A 21,928-nucleotide genomic window follows, 5' to 3' on the forward strand; every position below is an offset into this window, starting at 1 on the left:
ACGGCCGGCAGGGGGCGCGCGCGGCGGGGCGTGGCGGGGCGCGCGCGGCCCGGCGTGCACCGCGGTGGCATTTGAATGGCGCAGGCTCCGGGCGCCGGGCCCCGGCGGTAGCGATCGCGCCGCTCCTCTCGCCCGGGCCGGCCCCGAACATGAGCAGCGGGTGAGTGGTGCGGGGGTGTCCGGGCCGCCGCCGGCGGAAAGGGGGTGGTGCAGCGGGGCCGCGCTCTGCCCCGCCGGGACAGGGCTCGGGTCCGCGGCGTCGCGCCTGGCGGGCGGGCGGCGGCGGCGGCCGCGGGCAGTGAGGGGGCGCGGATCGGTCCGTCCGCTCCCCGGCGGCCTCGCCCGGCGCCCCGCACAGCTGTGTGCGGTGCCCGCCGCCTCCGGAGAGCGGCTTCTGGCCCTTCGGTCCCTTTCTGAAATGGTGCCAGCAGCCGTAGCTCGAAGCAAGCGTGTGCAGTGGCGGATACGTGCCAGGAGAGTAGGGAAGGCTCTGGTGCTGCCGAAAGGGAGGACAACAAGCTGGGTGTGAGGCCTGCTGACGGATTTAATTTCTTGGGTGTGACAGATTCCAGGGGGAAGGAGAGGGGGAGAACCTTAAGTGCTTGAAGATCAGATCCTGCATTAATTACTCCGTTCAAAAGCCTTCAAATTATTTATTCAGTGTTGTGCTGGATTATTTGGCATGCAGATTTAAAATAACGACATTTTGAATAGGGAAATCTTTTAAGGAGAAAGATTAGGTCGTGATCTTAGAAATCTTTTGTTTCTGTTTTTATAACATGCTCTGCTTTGGAGCAAAGTAAAGTACGTTTTCTTAAAAGCAGCTTTCGTCCATCTCTTCTTGGAACATCATTTTTGCTTTTCCTGTTCTCCTGTTTTTTTCTTCCTCTTATTCTTTGGCTGTAATCGGGGAAATTATTATAAGTATGTAGTTACCTGTGTTTATTAGAATTAAATGATAACAGAAGGGAGGTTTGTGCTTCTTTGGCCTCCCCGGTTGGGAAGAACATGTTCTTGTCTAAAGATGTCACTTTAATTTTCTATTAACAGACCTTGTAGTTTTATTTTAAATTTCTCTAATGTTATTCCATTGACCTCAAATTACCATTTATTTGAATTCCTAAACTTAAAACTCAGGATTTCATTATAATACTTTAAAAATAATATTATTGAGGTATTTTATTTATGTATATTAAAAAGCATATATTATTATGCTGATATGCATCTATTCTTATAGTTGCGTGTATATATATTCAATTGCCCACTTTCAAAACTTCTTCTTTAAATTTATTTTCATTTTGTTTCATAATGTAAGTTATATGTTACATATATATATATAATGATTATGATATATATATTTCATATATATTTTCTCATAATAATTTAAATCAATTATTTAAAAAAAACCAAAACTGTATATTGGTCCTAGGGTAAGAAGCTCGACTATAGATGAAGAAGGTTTTAGAAGCACTGCAAACAGACAACAATCAGTAAGAGAAGTGTATTTGAGGGTAGCATAAAAAGCCATGTGATCTGTAATCACAGACTGGTCAGCCAGGTGGGCATGTAGTGAGTACTTCCTTAGCCTCCACCAAATTTGGAGTTTGAGGGATTTGCTAGTATGTCTGTCTCTGGGTTTGAGTTCAAAATTCTTGTTGCAGTTTTTTTTAAACTCCTTGGATTGAACAATAAATGATAAAAGAAATTGCCGTGTTTAATTTCATGGGTAGTTTCTTAAAGAGCTCTTTAAAACATTAATGTGGGAGCTTCAGCATTGTGGAAATTTATTTCTTTTATAACACCTCTCAGTCTCCAAACTTATTGTCCCCAGAGTGAAAATCAACAGGTAGAACTATCTTTCCATTAGTGAAAGATGTCTTCAGAAAGGACTTAACCACTGCTGTTACTTTATGGCAGCTCAGTATATCTGTAAATACCTCCAGATGCAGAAAACTGAGTTATTGTTTGACTTTTTTTTTTTTTTTTTTTGTAGAAAATGTTAATAAAGTTCAGTTACTAGACTCCTGGGCTATCTCCACAAGGAGAACAAATGCACACCTGGCTTCATCCTCACTAAACTTGGATGAACTGTGACTTGTGGTCATTTTTGGAGGTTCATTATGACTGACTGTGGGCCACTTATGAATTCCATATGTAAGAGGAAGATGAGCTTAAATCTTAGGTATAAGCTAATTTACTATAACTAGTTGTTCAAACAGTATTTTTATTTACTGCAAATTTAGTGTAGTTCCTGTAGTTTTTATCAACATAGAAAACTTTAAAGTGGAACAAATGGCCTGACAGGTGTAGCACATGAAAAACTCTGTTCTACTGGCGTATAACACTCTGTATAATGTTGCAGAAAAATTTTGCATGAACATACTCCTTAGAACCTTGAACTCCACTTCCTTTTTAAAGAAAATTCAATGTTTAACAGCTGGTGAACATCAGTTCAGCCATCAGTACATCAATTACTAAAAGAGGATTTTGAAAAAAAACAACCTGTTCATATGCAAAGGATGTGGAAGCCTTCTAAAAGACAGGTGGAGTTTGTAGCATTTATCAGAGCTAAAATGAAAGGAAGTTATGACAAACTTACAAAATCACTTCAAGATCATAAGATAGTGCTAATTTATTTTTGTAAGCAAATTATTACCCTTTTGGAAGTAAATTTGAAATAACCATTCTTGGAAGTTTCCTGTGACCATTGTAGATCTGTAGGCCAGTGAAATGAGTTGAGCATTGCTGCTTCCCTGATGGATACCTATTTGGAATGCTTTCAAAGCACATGTTCTCCTCCTTGGGAGTAACAATTAATTATCTCTCTCATCTGAGTTTAATATTGTCATCCTTGAACTTGCAGTTGGGTTACTGTGGGGTGGAAGACAATCACAGGAACATTCGCCATGGCTGGTGCACATGGAATGCTGCAGGAAAAAGTAGCTGTTAAAAATTTGGACAAGAAATGAGATGGAAGTATGTGTGTTTTTAAAGGCATTGCTGATGGCTTAAGATATTTAACTATTTTATGTTTTGCTGCCATACAAAGTAGTCCAGCCTACGTTCTGTAAGAAAATAACATTATGTTAATATGCATGTAGATTACATAACTTGCCAAGAAGAGTTTGTCTCTCTCTGGAGGCCTTGCCCAGAACTTAGGGCGATGGGAGGGAGTGGCAGAGTTGTTAATACTTGCCTTCAATAGATATGCACTTGAAAGCCTGTTAGTGCGGACTTCCTTTGCCCAATTCTGGTGTGACCTAAAGAGTTTTATTGCATCTGGGAGGGATCAGAGATAGAAAATATCAGTAGAACCATCAAGAAAACTTTGCACAGGTACTGTCTGTTGACTGTGGGGCAAACCAGCTTCTTTTCAGGAGACATGGCTGCTATTACTTTAGTCATTCTGCTTACTGAAGATTGGAGAGAATAAAAGGGGGAGAAGGGAAGATTGTCATCTGCTGTGAGAAATCACCCATGGTTTTGGGGAAGTTGGTGGAATTTGATTCTGTCATTCTAATGAAATCATACATCTCTGTTCAGATTTGCAGTCTACCTTGCTCAGTTTTAAAACAGTTTAGGATTGTAGAGTGGACCAAGGCAGAGCTGAAGGGACATGCATTCTATCCTTAGTTTAATTCTAAAAGCTTTGTAAAGTGAGGGAAATGCACTGGCCTTAATGAGATTGTATAGCAGATTGTCTTGATCAAATACAACTAGCTGTGCTCATCACAAGGGAAAAGTCAGAAATTAAAGGCATTAAGGTATAGATTGTTTGACTCTGTACAAATTAGTATCTAATGCCAGTTAAAGAACCCTCTTTATATATCCCAGAATTACAGGGGACTGTAGTGTCTAATTAGCTATCCCTAGATGATACCTGATTGCAAATAGGAAATCAAAGTTGTGAAGAGCCATGTAAAGTGCCTTTCATCCTGTAGCATTCATCTTTTTAAATGTTGGCCAGCCAGAATTTTCCTAGGTGTTACTAAGCCTTTCAAAGGTGGTTTCTTAAGATATTGACTAAGTTTATTATAATACTGTTAGGTTTGTATATACCAGATTCTTCTGCTTGTGTTCTGCTCTGTCTGGACTATGTGGGTTGCATGTCTGAATTTAATCACTTTCAGTCTATGTTTTTAGTTTGTTTTTTTAAAATTTTTTTGCACATTCTGTCCTAGAAGCCATATAAAACATTTGGGTCCACAACATTCTGTGGCAAGTTCAGGGCGATTATAATTTGCACACAGCTTACCCTTGTTAGCTTTTATCCGATCTTCAGCTATTGTCTTTCGACCCTTTATTTTTAAGGGTAAAAATAAGGGCAAGAGAGGGCACAACCTATATGCAACTTTACCAAGCCATTCATTTTGTAGGCCTTTGTCTTATTTCCCCTGTTGGCTATAAGTAGTCTCTTCTTCAGACTGAAGAGGCTGGTATAATCAGTTGTTGATTATATGAAAGGTATTCCATATCTTTTAAACTTGCCTTTGTCTGAGGTGTTTTTTACTTTATTTAGAAGCTTTTTTTACTTCTAGGGTTGGTTTTTTTAAAGAAAGTTAACTAACCCTGCTCTCAATATTTGAAATACAGGCACAAGTTAGGTCTGTACACTGTAACAATAGTGTTCTGTTTATTTTTCTGTTTATTGATCCATATGGAGCACTAAACAGTCCAACTGATCTAAAGGAAGCTGTCCTATATGCAGATACTGTTGTGGGTGGCAGTTACTATAGAGACTGTGATCCCAATAGGAACCCAGAATTTTTTCCTACCTGGAGATACATAAGCTTTGCTTTATATTGATCCATAAGCATTGCTTCTGCTTATTGTACATCACAATCCTTCTTCAGTTAGGCCTTTTCTTCACTGGTGTGACTTCGTATTGTTAACAGTCTTCATCTACCCTTCTGCAAGGTAATTTATGGATATATTGAACAGCATAAACCAATGCTTTCCAAAGATTTTCCCCAGGATTCTGGAGGCGATTTTCTGAAATCTGGGAACCTCCTAGACAGTCTATGGCTGTTCCTGAGATACTTCTATGCGCAAAAGCTTTCTCTTTTTTGTTTGGTTGCTTAGTTTCCTCAGATTTAAGTGAGGGACTTGGAAACTCAAATAGTCTATTTAAAGGGCATTTAGTTGCCCTTTATCCATGTTGTACTACCCCATACTCTTAATAAATTCCATTAATTTTGCAGAGCAGGACTTCATAGAATCATAGAATGATATGGGTTAGAACGGACTTTAAAGATCTTCTAGTTAAAATTTCCCTGCCATGGGAAGGAGGGGACACCTTCCACTAGACCAAACTGCTCAAAGCCCTATCTAACTTGGCCTTGAACACTTCCAGGGACAAGGCATTGACCACTTCTCTAGGAAATGTGTTCCAGTGCCTTACCACCCTCTCAGTAAAGAATTTTGTCCTAATATGCAATCTAAACCTGCTTTCTTTCAATTTGAACCTATTGCCCTTTGGTCTATTACAAATGCTCTGGTAAAAAGTCCCTCTCCAGCTCTCTTGTAGCCCCTTCAGGTACTGGAAGGCTGCAGCGAGGTCACCCTGGAGCCTTCTCTTTTCCAAGCTGTGTTGCCTTGGTGACAGCCAGGCTGAATCTTTCCCATTATATTATTTGTTTGTGTCCACTAAGTCACACGATTGCATTGTTTACTAATTAGCGAAACAGAGATGTCAGTCTGGATCTTCCTGGAGGCTCTTTAAATACTGATTGTGTTTTCTTTATGTGCTTCGTCAGCTCCAAGGGAGAGATTCTGCACCTTGGCTAAAAATACAGCTGTTTCATTACTGCTTAAATGTTCACTGCTGCTTCTGCATAATCTGAGACACTCAACAGGTTAAACTATGGAAACCTCTCTAAACTGTTGGACTGTGAAATCAATAGGATTTTACTTTGCTTCATCAGATGTTCCTTTATATCTGATCATCTTTAGACCTTTTGAATTTATTTTACCAGTCTTTAAGGAGATAATTGGTTGTTTCATTCTGTTTCAGTTGGGAGGCTGGGGAACAATATACTCTTATGTTAGATTTCTCAGAGTGTAAAATTCTCTTTATTTTTTCTCCTGGACACATGCCACCTTTTGTAAGGAACTTCCATCCAGAGTCCTCTCTCTCCAGTTCAGATAGCTCCAGTTCAGGTATTTTGAGATACTTGATACTCTTTAGAGCCCTGTATTAAGAACTGATACACTAATTGAATTTCCTTGGTAAGACATTTCTTTCTAGCCTTCTAATATCTTCCACAGTCCAGTTCTTCAGCATATGTTTTTGTGTTGCTCCAAGTTCAAATTTTAATACATAGCCCGTTTTGAGTGCAAGTAATGGTTTTAACCAGTCTGATAAGCAGAAGAAAAGGTGTTTGTTTTTGTGAGGTTTTTTCTAAACTTCTGGGAAAAGTTTATTTACAAGCCTGTGTGGAAGAACTAGGAAATGTGGAGAGCTAGCAAAGTGAGAACTCTTCATCACTGTTTCATAGTGTGAAAAAATTAACGAACCAGTCTTAAGCCAGACTTACATCTGAAAAAATATTGCCTTAAATAATGGTGCCATTTTCAGTTCTTGCTGTAGTCTGAGGGCTCTATGTTCCCATCTTGCAGGGTAAGGGATTCTGTCAGTAAATACTCTGTTTTTTGAGAGAGAGATCTCAAGTGAAGTTCTTTGGTAGTGATACAATTCCGAAAAATACCAGGACATTTGAAGAATTTTTTTTTTTAATTCCACTGTACCCTACAGCAGGGATTTTAATGTACCTGAATACTGCATCTGTCTTGTTTTGGGCCTGCCACCTGCTTTATTTGATGGCCTTTAGCTGCTGCATAGATCTTCATGGCTAATACACTGTTTCCCATCTGGCTTATTTATTGCTCAGTGTCTTAGTCTTTTAAATGCTGAAGTTCTTAATGAGGGGAAAATCTGCTACACAGAGTAAAAGGGATAGGGCTGCTGCTAAAGACAAAGGGGAGAGATTGGAGCACTCATGTTGAGACCAGAGTTTCACCATTCAGGGGAAAAAAACCAGTAATATTGGAGCAATTGGTTGTCTTTTATAAGTAACATAGGATGTCTTGCTGAAACACTTCAAGAGTAGTTTCCTCTATGCTGATATAGTAGTTGAACCTAGTCTCAAGTAATGAATCTTCTGATCAGTTACAAAAGATGCAAAATCATATGTGCAACTGTCTCAATTTTGGTGTTGATTCTTATGGAAATACTTGCATACTTCAAGACAAAGGACTTCAGACATAAAATAAAGTTGTGGGGTTTAGTATGAAAAATAGCCAAAGTACTGCTTTGACAAAAATGGGGGGGAGGGGAAGGGGATGTATATTTGCCAGTAATCTAAGGGGAAGATCTTTGACTTTTTTTCTTTCTTTTTTTTTCCTTTTTAATTTTTTTTTTGCAACCTTTTTTATTTTGATGAAGTTTGCTTTCTTCCTGAAAAACAAGAATCAAGAATCAGTTTTTTATCTGTCTTTCACACTTGGAAACAGGTGTGAAGCCAATTATTTTTCTCTAGGTGGCAGATCAAATTCATAGTGGAAGGAAAGAGTCTCATTTTGCCATATTCTTTACTTTAATTGTTTGGTTTGAATTGTTTACTTGAAATGAATCTTGTTTGTGTGGCACCCTTCAGTGCAGGTTTAGAAACTGGCGTGAAAACAGAATCTTTGCCTCTGTTTCTTAGGGTGATTTTGGTTTCATCTTTTTTGAAAGCTAAATAGGGATTTTGAAATGCTCAACATGTTAATAAGGCCTCCAGCTAATACTCACTAAAGGATGATGTCTTGGGTTATATATAGGACAGAAGATCTTGAAAATAGCTGAATTCTAGTGTTGCTAGCTGCATTTGAAGAAAGCTGACAGAATGTTTTAGAAAATACAACTAAATATCTTTCCCTTGAGAACAGGGATTTGAGAGATTATGGCATCTGAAGCTCACAATGTTAAAAAACAGAAAGTATTGCATATTGAAGGTCATCCCATTGATCTCCCCAGGAAAAGAATCTCTTCTTCCACTAAAAAGATCATGAAGGAGGTAAGCTGTTTGTGTTGTTTGTTGTGTTGTTTTATGTCCTCTGAGAAAAGTGAAGATTTAAACAAGTTTATAGTTCTGAGGAGTCTAAATCTAGAAGCACAGCACTAGAAAACATTTGATGTTTACATGTGCAATAGAACATTAAGTTGAACAGCAGTTATATTATGAAAACATGTTATAACATTTATTAAAACTTGTGTTAGACACAGGCAGCGGCTGCACAGATCAGTACATCATATTGTCCATATGAGCAGTAGGTACTGATGCAGTCTTAATCATGCCTGTTTTTCTGCAATCTAGCCAAAAATGTTTCAATACAGGAATTTTGTCATGATGAAGTTCTTTCTTGTGGACTACATGGCACAAATGAGAGGTGGAGTAGGTGAAAGAAACCCTTTCATTGAAATGGAGCTGTCATATAATCGTACAACTTCATCTACTTCATCATGTTGGTAGCATGTAGATTTTCACTAGATTCTTGCTACTCAAAAGTAGTTTTTATGACCTCATACCCATGTTACTGGCTGAAGAGTAAGACAGTGGAGTACAGAGGAAACTAGAGAGGCAAACTTACTGTAAGACCTCTTCAAACAGCAGCAAAGATGTCAATATCCTCTGTTTATTGAAATTTTGTTTTAAAACTAACATTTTATGAACAGTGTTAACAAAAAAAAAAATCATAACATTGTCTTGCTGATGCACACAATGTAAATGTTACCATTAATGCTAAGTAATGACCCTTTCTGGTAATACGGCTTTTTTTTTCTCTATTGCCTTTCTCCCAGGGTAAGAAATTTCCAAAACAGCTGGCTTCATACACAAGCAGGTAGGAGGGCTGTGCAATAATGAGTCTCTGCATTAATAAAAACAGAGAAGAACATTGGTGGCATGACTTGTGATAAGCAAATGCCATTAATATATGTACTGGGAGAAAAATGTTTCCAATATATATATTATATAATTATATAAAAACATAATAATGCAAATGATTTGGTTTGGATCAACCTTCACTAAAATAGTGCTTTATTATTGCAGAGTAACAGTTGGAAAGACGGTGACCAGTCCCCTCTCTCTTTTCAAAGTGGTATACTGTAAAAGGAAAGTTCATTGTTATACTCCAAAGCCTTGTTACAGAAAGAAACTGTGCCCTAAATCTAGGGGCCGTGACATGGCAAATAAAGAAAATGAACTGGCTTGTGCAGGGAATCTGCCAGCAAAACTTCACAACAGTCGTACACACTTGCTGAATTCTAGTGACTCTGGCTCATCTCAAACAGAAGGCCCCTCATCCAAATACAGCGCATTTTTTTCAGAGGTAGGTAGAGTTTGAAAAAACTCCAGTTTAAAGAAGAATTGTTCCTAGTAATTAGCTGTGGAAGTTTTCTTTCTTTAGATTAATTTCCTTTAATTCTGCAGACATCAGGTCTTGTGATTTACAGTCTGTCAGTTTATGGTGATACAGTTGTCAACAGTAATAGTCCTGCCACTTTTCTTCATATTTGTGTCAGTTCAGAAGCTCAGATCTGCCAGACTTGACTGGGTTTAAATTGTACCAGCACCAAAGGAGAATGTTGTTTAAACCTGCTCAGGTTTCATGAACTGGCAGGACACATGTCCATATATGTGTTTATTGAAGTGTAAAAAATGTTACTGTATCAATAAGAATAAACTGGTGAGGTGGATTAGGACAGTTTACCATAGCAGTATCAACTTCGTGTGAAACTAACTTAAGTGTTTTTGTGAGCTTTATTTCTTGTTAGGATTGGTTGAGGAAACCTAGTGGATGCTTGCAGGGCTTCTGAAACTGGCTAAAAGATCAGATGTTTAAACTGAATGGGTTTTGTGACAGTGAAGGCCATTTAAGGCCTTTAATGTTGAAGTTTACATTTCTGGCACTGTAGGTTTTTGTTGCTCATTGAGGCTTGCATGTATTTAAGGTGAGGCATGGCAGGAAAGGTAAGATCAGATAATCACACTTTTCACGGTGCTGTAAATGTGGGCTGCTATGAGGAGAGCCCTGAGAAGCCACTGGGCTGAAGGTGCAAGTCTGCGGCACTTCTGCACTGTTCAGTTTGATGGTTTCAAGACTTTTCTTGTAGCAGAATAGCTACAAAAAAGAGGTTGCAGAAAGATGGGTAAAGAGATGAAGACAGGGGAAGATTAATTTTCTGGGAATCTAAGGACCAGATCACTGGCCACAAATGACCGCTTAACTGCTTTGAGAGATGTGTGTGGCTCTGCAGTGTTCATTCCAATCCAAGGTCTAATTAATTAAAATGCCTGAACTTCATTCAGAGAATAAGCTTTTTCAGAAATGAACCTTTTCTCTCTGAATTCAGAATAATACATGTAATTACTTGTGCCTAAATTGTGTCAAAATTAATAATCATCTAAATAAAAAGTTCTGAGTTGGTGAGCATTATAGGTTGATGAGCATGAAGGTTCATTTTATTTATTAGATACCTGTCTTACGTGGTAAACAGGTACAAATCTTATTCTTGCAGCTTTCATGTGAAGTAGGTCTAATATTTTTGTGCCCCCTTCTAAGGGAAATTTATGGGTTTAAGTCTATTCTTACATAAATTTTTAAAAGCAACGCATCAACATACAGGTAGAAAAGTGTATTATTGTATACCAGATTATATTAGAGTATCTTACTGTTTCATTGCTGGCTACTTAACTTGTGGCAACTTTTTATATTTTTAAAAACATGCAGGTTTCTCAGGACCATGAAACTATGGCTCAAGTTCTTTTCAGCAGGAATCTGAGACTGAACGTGGCTTTAACCTTTTGGAGAAGGAGAAGTATAAGTGAACTGGTAGCCTACTTGGTGAGGTAAAATAAATCTGTTCTTCTATATCCTTAAAATTATAGCAATCTCAAATACACCACAGTATTTTTAGCAGTTCCATAAATGTTGTGACTTAGTTACACTTTTTAAACCATAGTGGAAGCGTATACTTCTACTACTAGTAGTGGGATGTACTAGTAACACTTATGATTTTATTCTTAATGTTTTAGGATACAGGATCTTGGAGTAGTAGTAGACTGCCTTCCTGTGCTTACGAACAGGTACAAACAGAAAAAAGGGGGGGGGGGGGGATTAAAATCTGCTTATAACCACACTGAAGTTCAAGCACTTCTGAATCATCTTGTTTTTTAAGTTTACAGGAAGAAAAACCGTATGTTTCAGTTGGCTGCTGTGTAGATCTTTTGCCTTTAGTGAAATCTCTGCTTAAAAGCAAATACGAAGAGTAAGTATCAGCTTGGGATGTTTTTAAAACATTATTACTTCCTGGCTGTGCAGAGCCCTGGAAATCAATGGTTTTTAATCCTGACTCTTGTTCCCCCTGCCCCTTCTCCCAGCTCTGCCTTTGTCAGGAAATGAGACAGTTCCGGAATTGAAGCTTTCCTCTGAACCTTTATCTTTTAACAAAACAGTCGTGCAAAAATGCAATGTTAGGAACTTGAGGAAGAGGACTGGCTTTGCCCTTATGCAGATTTATTTATCCTGAATAGTTAAAAAGCATAGCACTGAAACATGAAAAAACATGAAACACTGAAACATAGCACTTATAACATGAAATCAAGGCAGAGTTTTCTTTTGCTTTTTCAACAAGAACTTCAGTTTACCACTTAGAAATTGCAAGCATAAGCAAGTATTGGAACTTAGCAATTTGGCTAGTTTTTTCTGCTTCCCGAATAGAAAATGTATTGCTTTCTAAATTGCTTACAAATTTATCTCAACACTTTATCTGGCCTGTAGATAATGCACACAGAGGGGGAAATGCATAATGTGTAAAATGTGTTATTACAGATATGTGATAGTTGGTCTAAACTGGCTTCAGGCAGTCATTAAAAGATGGTGGTCAGAACTGTCTGCACATACAGAAAAGGCAGAAGATGGGTGAGTATAGTGTTGGAAAATATTTAAATGTTTTTCTGTAGCCTGTTTCATCTCAATCTGTTTTAATTTTGATCAGTAGGAGCACAACTTGTCTATAAAAGGCAAAATTATAATTTTATAGTTAAAGCTTTAAAGTCCTTTCAGGACAGTAAAGTTACTGGTTTTGTTGTTCTCTTTTTGCTAGTTTTAATACATGTAGGACATACTCATATCAGGGATTATACAAATGCTGTAGAAGTTGAATCAAAATTTTTCAGATCTTGTGGCAGTATGTGTTGTATAGGCTAAGTCTGTATGTAGTAGTAATCACTAATTTTAGTAAAAGAGACTACTGAAATGTACTATGTTATAAAGTGATCATTCTCTTTCAGAAACATTCATATTTTAAAACAACAGCTAAGTGTTTTGTGGGAAGAGGAGAATCACCTTACTCTGGTTCCAGGATATACTGGTAATATAGCTAAGGTAATCCACTTCCAGTTGTGTTCAGTAATAAACATGGTTATATCACTTACAGTATTCCTCTTATTTTGCTTATGCTAAACTGTGGCTGGACAGGAAGGCTTCTACTTCAGTTTCTGCTAATGCTAAAGTGTATTGCGTGGTTTTTACAGAAATCTGGAGTTGATTCCCTATGATAGTTGTGTGATATAGCATGATAATAATTTTCATATTTTTTTCTTACTTTACAGAGGAATCATCTCCCTAATAACAAAGTAGCTAATAGTCTTTGACTACTAAGAGCCTTAAAATAGATGTTAAAAAGGGCTGAGCTGAGTAGGTAGACTGTGGAAGGGACTGATGTTTTCTCTTAGATCTGTTGTACCTGTTTTAAGTGTAATGCAGAATGGAGAATCTTAGCCCAGGAATGTCATTGGCATCTGCACATCTGGTGATGAGGGCAAGTGACAGTATACTAAGTTCTAAAGCTTAGTGCTGAATGCTTAGAAAATTATGAGTTTGTAGAGAGCAGAAGAGCCTAAGACAAATACCTACTTGCATTTCTCAGTAGGTTGTTATAGCAGTAGCATAAAGAGGGTGTCTGGTAGATGCATGTTTTGCTGTTTGTGCTTATTTCTATAAACGTGGCTTTCTGCAGTTGGGCACCAAAAGTTACACTAGATAGAAACCCCTCCAGATGGAGAGACCTGACAGTGAGAAAGGAGTTGCAGAAGACACTTGGTTGTGTGTAGGATTTGAGTGAACTTGAAAAGAACTTAAAAATTGCTTATTTTACCTACATCTTAAGGAGTTTTGGGGAATCTATCATTCTGTGACAACAGAATTGATCACTTTGATGTATCAAACAAGTAAATTATTTACTTTTTTTCTGGGACTGCTGTGCACCTGTGACCTCAGTTTTGATGTCCCTACAGGGATAATTGCAAACTTCTTCCAGAGTTTCAGTCAGCAGGGATGCGGAAGAACTGAGTTTTGACTCCCAACTTGGTAGAGCTATGAAAGCATGTAACATAGACTGCCTAGTTCTTCTGCTAGATCAGAACAACAGCTATAGGTAGTGTCAGTTTGTTTCTCTAGGGTTCAGGATCCCTTTATGCTCATTTTCTGGCATCTTAATGTATGTCAGGGTAAACTGTGACCAAGGTCACCTGAGCAACTCAGAGCAAAAGTAGTACAGGAATGTTGGAGTGGCTGGGTGAAGGATTATCATACATAACATGTTTTAACTACATGATCATATGATGATGATCTTTATGCTCAGCAGGGAGCAGAGGAATACCAGGCTAAACTGATGGCTTTGAAAACTAATTCTACTGTTCTTGCAGGCTCTTTAGTACATAAAGAAATGTCATTGAAAACATTAATTGAAAGTAGTTGTGAAGATAACTTGTTCTAAAATTTGGGCAAATACAATTATTCTTGTGTTATGGTCCTGTTTGGTTACCCTGTTTCAGACACAGAGTTCATGTTAGAGCTATAAGTAATGTGACAAACTTTCTCCTTTTTTTCCTTCTAGGATGTAAATGCTTATTTATTGCAGCTACACTGACATGATGGGGAAACAGTGTGTTTATGTGGTGAAACAATCCCCTAAAGTATCCCTGAAATATGTACTGAAAGCCTTTTGAGAAATACTGGCAGAAGAGAACTGAACTGTCAAGCTCTATAATGAAACCACTAACATAACCCTAACAATCTACTTCACATTGAAGTGGAAAAATGTCTAGTAGGAGCAACTTTTACTTCAGTGAGGTGAAAGTGCACTATGAAAACTGTATGCCTTTGCTGCATTTGGGATTCACTCAGTTACTAGGTATTCCTTTAAATGCTACTGTATTTTACATCATGGAATAAAAGAAGATGAATTATACTGTCATGAAGAGAAGACAGCAGAACCAGTTATGAGGAACCAACAAAAAACAATCAGCATTAAGAGCTTTTAAATGTCTCTCACTAGAGAACTCCAAAATGCACAGCTATCTTCCAATTACAGTAAAAAATACAAAAAACTTTGGGATATTCAGTTACTTCTATGTTTTAATCACATTATTAAAGACAGTTTTTGTTTGCACTATTGAGAAACTATACAGCAAAGATGCCTTAATTACTAGTGTTTCAAAAAGCCAATGTGTTAAATGCAAATAGCTATTATGTTCAGATTGTGATGAAAAACTACAAAAATCAGGGTTTCACATTGTGTAGTTAATGAAACATTGCACATATACAAAGATTCATGTATGAAAAATATTGTAAATACCTGAAGTTAAGCTTGGATAAACAGTTATTGCAAATGTCAGCAGAATGGTGAATTTATGTCTAACAAATGTTTTTATACTGTATGTGGATTTCTAACACAGTAATCTTGTTCTGTATCATTCAAGCTACGTGCAAATAAGTAAATATATTAAATATATCTACTGTTTTTTCTTTTCAAGTTAAAAAAAATCAATTTATAAAATAATCTCTTCCACAATACTTTTTATTGTAGATATTTATGTCTCTTGTTTGAAATGTTTACAGCCAGATGAGGCCATGTTATTCAAATCACACCCTTTTTATACTACCTCCTTTAAGAAACTGAGAAAGAGCTTTTGCAAAATTGATCAGTTTCTAACCTGATCGATGTTGGCAAATTCATACCAACAACAGCATCAAGAATACAGCTATAAACTTTTACTGTCATATTGGTATACTGTTCTATTTTAATTTAAAAGCTATATCTTAATAGCTCTGAGGGAGTCTTAAATCTTAGGCTTGCTGTTGCCTTTTTTAATTTTGTGATTAGGAAGCATGCTTTTTCAGGTAAAACTTATGAAGTGCCAGCTCTTCACTTAAAAATATACATGCACAGCATGTATGACCAAATAGACTACTTCCTTAAAAATAAGTACTTGCAAAGGTTGTTTTCATACCGAGCATTAAGCATGTGCACTTTTACTGACATGCAGGAGAAAAGTCTTTTGATAGCCCCAAGTGGTTTTTGCTTTACAGATTAAATAAATGAATTTTATACTCCTGTAGTGGTCAATAACTTCAGGCCTCCTGTTGATTAGATTTATAATTTAGTTTATGTATCACTGTTGCTGACTTCTGAAGGCCAACTAGAAATCTGTCATCAGAACTTGGTGCTTTTGGTTACTTGACAGTTCTGTAAACCACCAAAGGTTTTGCATTTCCTAGAGTAGTCAGTTACAAAGAGTTTCTGGGGCATCCCAAAACCACAGACTTCGTGGGACAATCTGGAGACATTCACATAGCCAGTCTTTTTGCTAGAATTGTTATGTATCATTAGAGATATTTCACACTCAAAGTTTTGAGATAGAACTTTTCAGATGTTCTTACTATCAATTACAGATCTAAAGGAACTATGACAGCATTCTTGTATTTACTGTTCTGTTGAACACTTAAATGAAAAGTAGCAAAGTCAAGTTTTATCATTTGGGTGGCGATTGCTTAGGTTATTCCTCAAGGAGAATACTGTTTATGGAAACTCAGATATTTTTTCTTTTATTTTTTTTTCTAATAGAATAAAGTAACTCATGGCCATTTATTTCTGATAATGTAAGAAAGCATAGTTGTAATTGATTAAAGGGATGCTCTAGTATTTAAAAATCTAGCTTCTATGTAGATTTAGATACATGAGCTTATAATGAATTCTGTATGGCCATAGTTACCAAATCCGATGTCTGGACAGTGCTTTTGTTTTAGAGACAAGGTAAGATTGACTTGAGGATCATTACTGAGGAATATCTACTAAAGTAATGCATTCTTTTTAACTGCCAAAAGTTATATTTTGACAGCATCAATAATACAGTATTAAGCATTGTCATTCATATCTGTGCCTTATTTTAAATGAATTTTTTTACTGTTTTCAGGCAGCTATTAGACTGTGAGAACAGGATTCAGGTGTCTGTGTTATGAAATTATTTTTTCCATTATGTTCTTAAGTCATTTAAACTATTGGCAGTAATATTCGGGCTCAGCTTCTTGTATTCTCTTTAGTTCTCAAATGGCTAGGAATCAGTTTTGGTGTTATAGAATGTACTTGTATAATACCTGGTCAAAGTTGGCATGAGTTAAGTGTCTTAACAGCTGTGTAACTCCACTAAATTCATATAGTTGTTTAAGTGAATCGAAGAATTAAGTTTATGAGCTATCCCATGCATAAATGCTGATCTTTATGATGCTTTCAAAAAATGCTGTTTCTAGGATGTGCCAGAATATCCTGGCAGAGTTAATGCTTTTCCTGTATGTTCTTGTGATGCAGAAGCACATATGTACTTGAGGATGAAGGATGCCTCCACAAAGCTGTTTATGTTATACCACTTGATATGAAACTGATGTCTTTGAAAAACAGTATGCTTTACCTCAGTGTTCCCTGAAAGCACTTGAGGCTGTTTTGCTGAAAGAGTACTTTTAAGTCTGACCCAGGATTTGCCCATCTCCTAAACTGAAATTAAGTAATCCTTCTGGCAAACTGTCTCTTTCTGCAGGGCTGAAAAAAAAAAAAAAAATCCAATATTTTGTAAATGTAAGTGGCCAAGTTGAGGTATTGCTGATAGCTTGCTGAAGAGTGAAGGTGGAAAAAACTATGCCATTATTTAGCAGGGTATGAAGAAGTTACCATGTCTTAATGATTATGTATGTCTCTGTTTTGATGGAGCTATGCTTATTTCTCAGGAAAGAGTACTCTACTCTTGTATCACACAGGTACTGCAGTTCCACACCCCTTAATAATGCTTACAGATTGTTGCTGGTATTAAGCCCCCCAAGAGTTACCCTCTGCAGTGAGATTCAAATAAAATTATTTTTTCCCCCCTGTAGGTTGCTTTATTAAAGGCTGCAGTTTTAACACTTGAGTTTGCAGGAGGGATGGGAGACTAGGAAAGCACAGAGTACACATGGCTTATTCTGAGTGACATCAACCCCACTGCATTATAAAGCAGACTGTATTTTCATTTTCTGGCGTCTTAAGTAGGCAAGTTTGGAGCTAAATGTCTTTATGCATTTTGCATTGAAGAGAAAAAGATTTTGAAGATGGATCCTACAGTGTTAATTTGTGATTTTTTGGGGTTTTTTTCTTTAAAGAGTGGACATTCTTGTGTGTGGAAACTTGAAAGTATCTTATGTGAAGCTTACATTTTAGACTAGCAAGTGGTTGCTTTTGCCAGTTTATCTTGCCAGATCTTCCAGTTCTACAGAAGATTGAATGTCTGTCTTCGTGTGGAGATTTGCAGCTATTTTTTGTGCCTGGTTTTCTGGTGCAAAGTGAACAATTCATAGTTAACGATTCAGAATACAAAACCATGCAAATTATGGTACTGGTGTGAAGTTATTCCAGCTTTGCACAATGCAAATGCTGAAGTTTATGAAAGCAGTTGATTCTTTTGAGAGGAACTTTCTATTGAGCTGATGTTGCATTAGTGAAGGAAAAAAATGAAGCCGTTTTAATAGCCTTGGTAAAAGCCAGACAGTGTAGTCTAATTTTTGCCTTCAGTCTACCATCCTACACACAGTAATCATTGTAGGCTACAGATAAAGATTCACAGAGAAAATAGATTGAGCATGCTTGTGTTATTAGTGCTTATGTTATCCTTCTTTAAACAATTTATGCTTATTCCACAAGTTAAATAGCTGTTTTTATGTCTCCAAATGAGACTAAATGCAACTATTTTTCTCCCCCTTTGCACATATATTCTTTAGCACTTAATCATATTATTTATTGCTCATCTACTTTAAATATACTAAGAGTGTGTCTTGTTAGAAGTGAGGAGGGGAAGGTGAGAATTCTAGACAAAACACAGGGCTAGGTATTTAACATGATTCAGTTTGAAACAACTGTGAAAAATTTCCGTCTATAAAACTTTTCATGCAAGTTTTGTTAATACCTATGATACAAAGTGTGCACTCACAGCTCTAAGTTTGACTTTGAATTTGGTTGGAAAAAAATAAAGTGCTTTCATTCTAAATAACCATAGCTGCAGTATTGTTTCTTGTTCTTGTTTTTTGCATTGAGTACTAAGCTGGACTCGGATACTAACCTGCCATAAAGGAGGCAGGAGGTGTAGCGCTGTCCCTTAAAGGGATAAAATGGTCTTCAACTATTGCAGACCTAAAGTATTTTTGTTTCTGTACTGGCGAGAGTTTTGTAGTACATCTCTTTATGTAGATTGTGGCTGTTGATCATTGCTGTAAAATGAGATCTACTTTCAGCTTAAATGTGTTTCATAGTGGTTGTGATTCATACAGATCACTGCTTCAATTCAGGCAGTCACTACTTTGAGAGCTGTAGTGTAGATGAGCAACTAAGTGTTGGGGTCTCAAACACCTGTTCTTTGCTGTAACAAAACACAAGGACACATTTATCTTTCTCTCCTTTTTATTCTTCCCTTGTTCTTTTATTTAAGTTCTTAGAACTATTTGAATCCCCTTTGGAAAGTGAAAATATGATAAAATGTTTTTACAAATATGCTTCTGACTTCTTTTAATACAGTTCTGTGAATAACAGTTTTCTGTGGATTTAGGAAGGAGGCTGTTTTCTGTATGTATAGGCTCGAAATAAACAGAACATTTACTTACTACTTTTACTGGACTTCACTGATACTGTAATCATATTCTTGATACTTTCTTTTTTACATAAGCACTGTGTATATTGTGAAACAATTAACCCAAAATTAAATATCAAGATAAAGTTACATTCCAAAGCTGCCTGCTCTTACTGGTGTAAGTGTTGAAATACATATGCATCCTATTATCATACTTTAAAGTGACAGTTTGAAATAGTTCTTTTAATTTATGATGTCTGTCAAGTTGAATCTACTGACCTTCACTTTCAAAAAACCCAAATTGTTAGGATCTTACTGTTGCCACTTCTACTCATTCCAGATATTCTAATGATTTAAAGACTTAATGCAATAAGTATTCCACCTTCAAAAAAATAGCTTATCTTTTTGTCTTTTGTGATAACAGGCTTTCGTTATATCTCTTCTGCATGAGACAAATTTCTGCAAGAGTTAAATAATTTTTAGGAGGATTTCAGAGGAGGGTTGCCACATACAGGAAACTTAGGGCATGTTTGGTTCTAAATGGGGAAATTGCACAAATACAGGCAGCTGTTAGGACAGTGCATATTTCATTACTATTGAATTGTCTTTTCTCATATTAATCAGCTGTCCCATTATCTACTTAGTCTAGATAAAAGTGGAATGACGGATTATTGGGGAGCTGAAGTCTTAACAACTCTTGGCTATAAGAAACTAAAACTGCTCTTTCCATTCTGATGAAATTGCTACAATGAATGCAGAAAGGAGTTATTTGTTGTGTGTTTGGTTTGGAGAGCAGATATCTCTTAATACTTTCTATGTCTGCTAATAGTACTTTGTCTTGAAGCTTAAAGACATAAGCATTTGTGTGTTTGCTTAAAATTCTAGTTACTAAAATAACAAGTTTCTGACTGAACTGGAAAAAAACACAACTTTGCTGCATTAGTTAATTTCTGGATGACTGCTATGTTGTGTTCCAGCTGCAGGAAACAGTAAATTACAAAAGTATAATTAACTACCATGGTACAAGTAGTCATAAAACTTGATTTTCAATATTGTAAGGTTTAGGCTGTTACTAGTGAAGCAGCAAAGCAAAGCAGGACTAAAGAAATTGGTGGCAAGTTTTGTTTTCAACCTTGTGTTTTGGTAAGTTTAAAAAGCTTGACTTTTTAATCAGCCAAAATGAGTGGTGATCGATGGGAGTGTTCTGGAGTAATTCTGTGCCAGCTGCCAACATTAGCATAAGAATAAGCAGAGTTGTGAAGTTTCTTAATATAAATTTTCTTAATTTTCTTAGAGCTTTTTGCCTTTTTTTTTTTTTTTAGATGTTACAATTAAGGTGTTTTTGGATAAAGAGAGCAGACAGGGAATTTTCTAAATCTGTTAATTGGATGGTGGGGTAGTGCTCCAAGAGGTACCTCTAAAAATACCGTCGTCTGAGTGGTGGCATCAGTAATCATTACAGGAGGTTGATGGCTTGAACACAGGCACATTCTAAATAGGATTGTGGCCAATCTGCATGTCAGTGTAGGGAATTGCATAAAACTGGGGATGGAGGTGTGTTTAAGATACAGTTCAAAACCTGAAAAGTGTGCCTGTAATTGTTGGGAGATTGGGGTATGATGATAACTGAAAGTCTTTCCAGTTCTGTGCACCTAATCAGCAGCAGTGAGGCACTTCACAAGGGAAGGCTGGAGACCTGATGCTCACAGAGCATTCATCTTTCCTCACACTTGCTGTTTTTCCACTCCTCTGACATGCTGGGGCACATCTCCATGGCTGAATTTCCAGCTCCACATCCTTGTCACTCACCCAAGTGAGAATAAAATGCCTTCATATTTGGCACACCTAGTTTCCCAGGTGATGTCTTGTCCCTCAGGTCTTCCAGGTTCTCACAACAAAACAACTTAGTGCCATTGAACTGTGAAAGCTCAGAGGTTTAGGCTTATGCTCTACACAGAGAAACTGGAGGCCAGTATGATATTTAAGATGAAACTGTTGTATTAAGAGGGTTTATACGTGTATAAACGTTTTTTAAACATGAATGCCTTACCAGTATTCTACTGGCTATTAATTAGAAATGCCTACTACTAGTTCTGAACCTTTGCAAATGGCAGGCTGGTGACTAGTTAGGGAGAAATCCTGCTGCTTAGGGGCGAGTGGTTTGTTGGTTTGGGTTGGGGATTTTTTCCTATTCACCCAACTTGCCTGCCCCTCTGAGTGCAGTTCTTTAAATTTGTTGTTGCCAATTTGAATTTTCATTTTTACAAGCTTATGTCTTTCATGGTTTTCTGACAACACAAGACAATCAGGATGTTGTGTAGAGTAAGGATGTGTTATGTCCACAAAATGCTGGATAAGCACATTTGCATTCATTTCTGTGGAGAAGGATCATTTTTGCCATTTCCTCTACACTCCAATACATTTCTAGTGCTGGCATGTCCCTTAACATCTCTAAAGGGGTTCTTTCCACCTCACAGTTCTTGATTGAAAAAGCATATTAGTTGCTTTCCAGATGCACATAGAAACCAGAAGGCAGGGGGAGGGAGAGACACACGGACATGACATGACCCAACAAAAACCACTAAACCACAAAAAGCAATTCAAAGTTCAACCTAAACCAAAAAACTAGAATTCACTTGTCTCTAGCATGAAGTAATGTTGCAGCCAAATGACAACAAATGTTGCTCTCCATTGTTCTTTAAAAAGAGGACATAAGAATGCCTTTCTGATCAAGGAGTCTCTGACATTACAAATTGTTTGAGATTTTTTAGGGTTAGTGCACTGTGATTTAGTTTACTTTCTAAGTGAATATTTGGTTTGTGACCTCAGCCACCTTACTCTGTAAGGGCTGTAAATAAGAGGAGAACGCCCTTGGAGCTTCTCTTCACAACTGGCAGCTTGCTGACTTCAGCTTTTACCCTTAGGGACTAGTGAGGCTTATTTCAGCATTTCTGTTT

General features: G+C 37.2%; 1 protein-coding gene across 8 annotated transcripts in view; it reads left to right on the forward strand.

The window, feature by feature from the left end:
• The window catches only part of KATNBL1 (katanin regulatory subunit B1 like 1), a 26,276-nt gene continuing 4,348 nt past the window's right edge, over positions 1-21,928 (forward strand). The window contains exons 1-11 of one of the 8 annotated variants that reach the window (XR_015287916.1): positions 1-160; positions 7,930-8,057; positions 8,843-8,883; positions 9,093-9,372; positions 10,774-10,892; positions 11,079-11,129; positions 11,222-11,311; positions 11,875-11,964; positions 12,336-12,429; positions 13,943-16,819; positions 16,858-18,398. Coding sequence is in view for 6 of the 8 variants with exons in the window: in XM_086892720.1 (XP_086748846.1) it covers positions 7,944-8,057; positions 8,843-8,883; positions 9,093-9,372; positions 10,774-10,892; positions 11,079-11,129; positions 11,222-11,311; positions 11,875-11,964; positions 12,336-12,429; positions 13,943-13,975 (912 nt within the window). In the remaining 2 variants the exon portion in view is untranslated. Of the gene's footprint in view, positions 161-1,429; positions 1,491-1,993; positions 2,183-7,924; positions 8,058-8,842; positions 8,884-9,092; positions 9,373-10,773; positions 10,893-11,078; positions 11,130-11,221; positions 11,312-11,874; positions 11,965-12,335; positions 12,430-13,942; positions 18,399-21,928 lie in introns of those variants that run through there. The other 7 variants (XR_015287917.1, XM_086892720.1, XM_086892721.1 and 4 more) reach the window with 7 other exon arrangements.

The sequence above is a fragment of the Cyanistes caeruleus genome, chromosome 6 (assembly GCF_971803275.1).
Source record: "Cyanistes caeruleus chromosome 6, bCyaCae1.hap1.1, whole genome shotgun sequence".
Lineage (NCBI taxonomy): Eukaryota > Metazoa > Chordata > Aves > Passeriformes > Paridae > Cyanistes > Cyanistes caeruleus.